Genomic DNA, 7712 nt, shown 5'->3' with positions numbered 1-7712 from the left:
CACCACACTCGAGTCCACCGTCTACGACGCTCTTTGAGTGGCCGAGGATAGGAACAGCTGGCGTAAGACCATTAGAAGGAAGGTCATAGAAGGGGGAGGTCACGACTCTCAGACATGAGGAACACGACTGGAGGAGGAGGTGTAGAAAATGCAAAATATTTTGTCAATTATTACAGCTTTTGAGTTTCATTTTTGAATTTTAAAATCCAACGATAGTATCTGTGTCTATATTCATGGGGTGTTCCAAATAGAACAACTGTTTATTTTTTTGGGGCTGCATCAAACAGACTTAAATCTATAAGATATCCGGCCTTATGTGGCCTAACACCGAGCGCTAATTGATTATACAATTAACAACAAATTGTTCTCCAGCTATTTAAGCAGATTCTTGCGCATCGATACGCTGCAGCTCAACAGAGTGTGCGCTATCCCCAACTTCTTAATGCATACTGTACACACTAACATTCACAATGTCTGTGTTAAGGAATTGTCGTACGTGCAGGCGAGGCGTTGGCCGGTGGCCAGACCAGCGAGTGATACACCCTGGTAGTTACGTGAATAAGTAAACCCGACTACAAAGCTTGGCCGAAAATAATGCCTTCGGAGAAAATATTGGATTTTGTGATATATTATTGTGGAACACGAAAAAGTTACTGCAAAAAAACTGAGTATGCAAATTCAAATAACAAGATTTAGCCTGTTACATCGTTCACGAAAGCAAATGTGCATAATTTCCGAGGATTGTACAAATCTATATAGCAAATATTTTAAATCGGTGGACACTTTTCAGGTTTTAGTGCGATAGTAATTATTATAATACTAGCTGTCCCGGTGAACTTCGTGTCACTTTAAAACCTTCCCTGGACTTCTACGTATATTTTAAGACTAAAATTAGCCCAACCCGTTCAGCCGTTTTCGAGTTTTAGCGTTACTAACATAATTGAAAATACATTTTTATATATTTGACTTTTAAGTATTATCACAAATCTTTTGTATGGGAGTATAGAAAAGTGTTGTTTTTAGACTTTTTCAGGTTTTTTTTAGAATTTTTCTCTCCGTAAGAACCATCCTCGTACTTCAAAGAATATTAAAAAAAAAGAATTAGCGAAATCGGTCCAACCGTTCTCGAGTTTTGCGCTTAGCAACACATTCAGCGACTCATTTTTATATTATAGATAATACATCATACATTAATGTATGCGGAATATACCTACATAATAGAGGTATTAAGGCATCATTGCAGACAGAATATATTGTGAACTATTCCTCCATGGTTATATATTTTTATATAAGTGTTTTGAACTAACAATATCCGCTTCATTAAAACATTATCCTCCGTTCACCAAGCCGAATAAAACATAAATCAACCACGTCAGATCAGGCTGTGAAATTTTTGTAATCGAATTCAAATTATTTAAAAACCTTCAGTTGTTGGCTATGTTTTATAAATTATAACTTTGATACTTTTTCAATTCAGCCGAACGAAGCCTTTGTTTTAAAAATTGTTTGCCCCGACTGAAAATGACTGGAAAAAGTCAAATAGACCGGAAAAGTTGATTTCATTTAGAAATTGAATCGCCAATAATAAAAAGTAATTTTCGACCATATTAAGTGAAAAATATAAATTGCGAATATAATAATATTTTGTAAATTGCTCTTTGTTACCACGGACGTAAAAAAAATACGGACGGATCGCCATTAAGAAATGAGTGAAGCACCCTTAATAAGCCTAGGCGATCATACGTACACATCTTACACATACACTCGCACTGTAAATAAGCCAATCGTACCGCCATTACGCAATTAGACTGCATCACGGTGACACGTCTTTGTCATTTATAAATAAAAATAAATATGCCATCTTGTGTTGTAAAATGGTGCAAGAACAATACAACCTTACACAAAAAACATCAAGGAATAACATTTCATAGGTAAGATAACATATTTTTAAAGTATTTTGATAAAATAATGTAAATATTTCAATAGCTTGGAACTCAAAACACAAAACTTCAACAGGTCAGTAATGTCCACAACAAAGTGGGGAAATTTTCCCTAAACCGGGGAAAATTTTAAATTATTTTTAAATAATTAAATAATTAATTTTATTGTCTTTTATTAGTGTCACGTAAGTATTTGGCATACTACTGACCAGTAATTAGGCAGGAATACAATAATAGACAGTAAACGAAATCTAATACAAATTATTGTTTTTTTGAGAGTTTTACTTAATAACTTTATAATATTTTTTATATTTAATCTGTATTATCACGTGATCGCAAACAAACATGACAGGATGTGACGTCACAATCTCTAAAACATTGAGTGTGATAGTGACATTTCGATGTCAAACCCATACAAAGATTTTTGTTGTTTGGAGTACCGTGACCGTGCCATCATGACCTTTAGCGCTTTAGCGGGAAATTTTAAAACGAAATTTAATAAGTGGTTTTTTAATTGAAATAAGAGGGTTATTTTTATACATATTTTTAGGTGTAACAAAATATGTAAATCTGTAAAATAAATTTATTTCCTAAAAATAGTCTACACCCCTATTAATTTCGTAATTTACAAAAGTGGATATAATTGTTGTCTTAGATTTCCTTCAGCTAATGAAACTTGGAAAAATGAATGGATAGATGTTATCAGACATTGTAGAGGAGAAAGTAATTGGAAACCAACAAAATCCAGTGTCGTATGCAGCATTCATTTTGATAGCAATGATTTGTACAGTACTGAGACGGGGCGTCTGAGAGTATCTAATTTTGCAGTGCCAAAAAAGGTAATTTAAAGGTTATTTTGGCGACTCGTATTCTTATTTATTTTATCCCTTGCAGTACTAACAAAACACTACGGAAACGCAAACCCAAAACACTTTTTCACCTACACCGCAGGTATTGATATTTTTGGGCAATGACAGCACATCAAGCTATACATAATATTGAGCTCTTACTGCGTATGTGCTGTTGTGTGCAACGTTTTATGCTAACAATTTTGTTTAATTTTATTAAACACTTTTTAAGATGTCACCAAATGGAACAGGATTTGCAAACGATAAACAGACGACGTCATCATCAAGCATGATAACGTCCTCGTCACAGGTATTTTATACTAGAAATCTAAGAACTAAAGTGATAATTACTGTCATATATACACTAACATAAGTAGAATTTAGATTAAGTATAAAATAATTAAATACAAAAAATTATAAACGTGAAAGTTTGAATGTTATTAGAATGTATATTAATTTAAAAAATATAATATCAGTTTATGTGAAATATAAGGTGTATATCAAATTGGACCTTAAAAATATTTTACTTCTTTTAGGTGCCTATGCTCACAGATCAATTTAATTTATCTGAATATTGCCGACTTTGTGCCACTTCAGTATGTGATGGCACGTTGTTAAACGTTGAGACTGACAACGTTATGAAAGAATTAATCAGGGATATGTCAAACAGGCTAAATATCAATATTGACTTCAGCCAAGAACACCTGCCAACAACCGTTTGCACTGTTTGCATCAAATCTTTGTGTGCATCCTATGATTTCGTTGTTGGTATTGACCTGGCACAGATAAGTCTAAATAAAATGTCGGTGCAGAAACACAATAATTATCAGAAGCAAGTATATTTGAATCACGATACCAACTTGGATTTGTCTAATACATCTTTACAGCAGGTATACGAACAACACAGCAAACTGTAAAAATTTTAGTCATAATCCATACTTAATATAATATATTCGAAAGTGTGTCTGTCTGTCTGTCTGTCTGTTACCTCTTCACGCAATAACCACTAAACCGATTTTGCTGAAATTTTTTATGGCGATAGTTTGAATCCCGGGAAAGGACATAGGAAAAATGTACAGTTATCGCACGATTAACTAATTTTGGTGCAATGAAGTTGCGAGCGTCCTCTAGTATATCATAATAATTCTTAACGGTATTTTTTTTCTCTAAGACAAGCAACGAATCAGAAGCATGTGATTTAGATCCTTGGTTGCAAATATCAAGCGAAACTACTTTTTCACTACAGGTATGACATTTTATATCTCAAGACGGACATTTTATATCTGTATGATAACGGAACTTCCCAGTAATTGTTACTTATTTTATTTTTTACTTTCTAGCTTTTACCGAAGATTAAAGAGTCGAATATTCCCTTGTTGCTTGATTCACCCAGAAAACGTAGATTGAAGGACACCCTTAATAAAAAAAGACAGATTATTGATCAACAAAAAAAGAATATAAAACGGTTGAACCAAAAAGTTAGGAGATTTAGAGATCGAAATGAATCACTCAAGAATATCCTTATTTATATATATATATATATATATATATATATATATATATATATATATATATATATATATATATATATATATATATATATATATATATATATAATTGGAATCTCGGAATCGGCTCCAACGATTTTCATGAAATTTAGGCTGGTATAAATAGTCTGTACTTAAGATGCGACCCGGTCTCAAGACGCGGTTTGGCTCTGTGATTGGTCCAAATTTTGACAGCAAACCAATCACAGAGCCTGAACCGTGTCTTGAGAGCGAGATGCATCTTGAGTACTGACTACTGACTATTTATACCGGCCTTAGTATATAGTGGGTTTCGGGGGCGATAAATCTATCTAGCTAGGAATCATTTTTAGAAAATGTCATTTTATTAGTGTTTTTTCGAATATCGAGCAAAGCTCGGTCAAATAGCTAGTAATAATTTAATTATTGAAAATGTTTGTACCTAATCATTATTATAAATAATGTTATGTAAATAATATACTTCTCTGTACGTAACATGTGTTTTTTTCTATCATATAGTGTCATAAAAATTATATTTTCACTAAGAAATCTTTAACAACCGCTTACATTTCTGAAGCGAAAAAAACATAAAAATATGTTTAAGTATAAAAAATAACATTTAACTTGTCTGAGTTTACAAAATTTAAAAAGTAGGGAAATTTATAATTTATATGGCAACCCTCATATCACGCACACGTCCTACACGGGCGGCCATAACTAGGCTTCACTCGTGATTAGAGAAGGTTCCGTCCGTATTTTTTTTACGTCTGTGTTTGTTACATAGACATTTTCGTAATTTTTCGGCAACAGTCGTTATACCCGAGCGTCGGAAGACGTCGCTGCAGCGACGTAGAGGCACCTGACGTTGCTTGGACGTTACCATGGTAACGCCGCTATGGCTTCCCGGTGAGTTATAAGCACCGGGGAATTGACTATCTGTTGTGTTGTGTATTAACTGTACTTTTTTCGCATACATACTAATATTACGAACGCGAAAGTGTGTCTGTCTGTCTATCTGCCTGTCTGTTACCTCTACACGCTACTAAAAATGTACGGTTCCCGATAAACTAACTTTAGCGCAACGGAGTTGCAGGCATCATCTAGTACTAGATTTCCAACTTCGTTATCAAAGTTATCGAACACTAGCCTATGTACACAGGCCCTTAATCTATTGATTTAGTAAGTCCCTATCAATACAGGAGCAGTGATTACCGGAGGAGTTCTGGGAATAGAAATTGCCTTAATTTACGTAAACAAACGTTTCGGAAAATTATTTCGGAGAGGACATTTTTATGAGATTAGTGAAGCGAATCATCGTTAGGCTAAGTGTGCTGAAAAGATAAGAGGACTTACGACTTGTTACTTAAAATTAACTAGTTGTAAAATTATTAGTTATTACTCTCATTCTTGAACTTGTTTTTAGATTTTGAGCGTCCGTAGCCTAGTGGTTAGGCTTTTGGTTCGCACTAGACTGGGTGTAGGTTCGATCCTGGACGGAATCGTAGCAATGAGTCAAACTAAAGCTAAAAAATTAATCGAAATGAAAAAAAATCAAATTGTTTTTTTTACTTAAAATGTACCAAATAATATTAGCACGTCCAAATGTGTCATTACGGATTTTTTGGAACGAAGTTCCTAATCGCGCGTTGCAAAAGGGGGCTAGACGACAAGTTGTAACGACACAAAAGTGTCGTGTGTCCCGTCACGCACGAAAGTGTGTGTCGCGTGTTTCTCTCTCTCTCGCATTGAACAGTGTGGTGTAGCGACGATTTTTTGTGTTTTTTTTTTTTTTGTTGAGCGTATATAGGTTTTTTGTACATAAGAAATAAGTTCTTTCCATCCAGGTATCCCGATAGCTCTCAAGTTTATTTAGTATAAAAGACAACCTTCAAAAGATTTATTAAAAGAAATTCAACTACGTACACTAATAGCAATTTAACTGTCGAATTAACTCAAAGTTGTAACCGTGAGTTATTGTAAACGGAATAACTTTAATCATCCATCCGGCTTATTTCAGTTGGGGGAAGTTTAAATGGGTTTTGATTAAAACAACAAAAACTCGCCCAAAGTGTTGAGAGAAAAGATTCAGAATCAGATTTAAATTGAATAAGCGCTGATACTTGTACAGACTTAACGTACAACGCGGTAGAGCCATGCTTTGGCACGAATGGGCCGGCTCGAGCGGAGAAATATCACGGGCTCACAGTAAACCCGCGTGGAACAGCGCTTGCGCTGTGTTTCGCCGAGTGAGTGAGTTGCTTTCCATCAGGTGACCCGTTTGCCCGTTTGCCCCCTTATTTAATAAAAAAAAAGACTTTAGGTCAATTCAGACCGCAACGGGACGCGTAGGTGCATTTCTGATTTTTTGTTAAATTGACAGCCTTGCATGACGTACCACAATGTTGAAGTCTGTCCATTCAATACAAATTTAGAGCCAGTCCACACAGCGCGTTATATAGGTAATATAAAATATAAATATATGCGATAGCGCAGCCTTATTACGAAGCATTCTTAACGTCAACACGGACAGCAGCCCCCGAGATGAAGCGGGAGGGGCCCGCTTCGTCTCGGGAGCTGCTGTCCGTCATGTGTGCGTTGCGACGATGCGGCGCGCCTTAGGTTATTTGTATGTAAAACAACGCAACGGCAGCGCTGCGTCGATGCAACGCTGACGCAACGCGACGATGCGCCGTGGACTGGCTCTAAGAAATGTATCTACGCGTCGCGTTGCGGTTTGAATCGACCCTTATCCGCGAGCGATGCATAATTTGTTTTTTTAGAATTAGGCTGCGTTTCCACCAGAGATGTGTTGCGAGGAATGTATTTTCGAGGACCAATAGCATCGCCGCGCTGAGCGATGTCATGGTAAGGTCATGTCAATGAAGTTATTTTATTGGTTCTCAAAAAAACATTCCTCGCAACACATCTCCGGTGGAAACGCAATCTAAATGTCATCTGACACCAGCATAGAGACAATTCATTCAAAGATGAAACATTCCTTTTAGAGGTCCGTAATAATGTAACTTCTCGAAAGGGTTCCGCCACAAAAAAAGTTTGATAACCGCTTTAAAAACCAAAATCTACTGGTCGCATTTTAAAGTGCTTTTATATTTTAAGTAAAAATAATTTATAGGGTTCCGCACCCAAAGGGTAAAAACGGGACCCTATTACCGAGACTTCGATGTCTGTCCGTCTATCTGTCTGTCTCCAGACTGTATCTCAAGAACCGTTATAGCTAGACTTTTGAAATTTTCACAGATTGTGTATATCTGTTGCCGCTATAACAATAAATACTAAAAACAAAATAACATTATTATTTAAGGGGGGCTCCCATATAATAAACGTTATTTTTTAGGGTTCCGTACCCAAAGGGTAAAAACGGGACCCTATTACTGAGA

The 7712-nt window shown here is 35.7% G+C and overlaps 1 protein-coding gene across 1 annotated transcript; it reads left to right on the top strand.

Moving 5' to 3' along the window:
* Nucleotides 1-2606: 2606 nt before the first annotated feature.
* Nucleotides 2607-5522, top strand: LOC121737390. Its single transcript, XM_042129063.1, has 6 exons — nucleotides 2607-2779; nucleotides 3021-3098; nucleotides 3325-3678; nucleotides 3960-4034; nucleotides 4129-4266; nucleotides 5514-5522. Exons 2-6 carry the CDS (start codon nucleotides 3021-3023, stop codon nucleotides 5520-5522), a joined length of 654 nt encoding a protein of 217 aa, XP_041984997.1. The 5' UTR covers nucleotides 2607-2779.
* Nucleotides 5523-7712: the final 2190 nt, after the last annotated feature.

This window comes from Aricia agestis, chromosome 20, assembly GCF_905147365.1.
Source record: "Aricia agestis chromosome 20, ilAriAges1.1, whole genome shotgun sequence".
NCBI lineage: Eukaryota > Metazoa > Arthropoda > Insecta > Lepidoptera > Lycaenidae > Aricia > Aricia agestis.
Note: the sequence above shows the minus strand (reverse complement) of the source record. Positions and strands in the feature narration are given on the sequence as shown.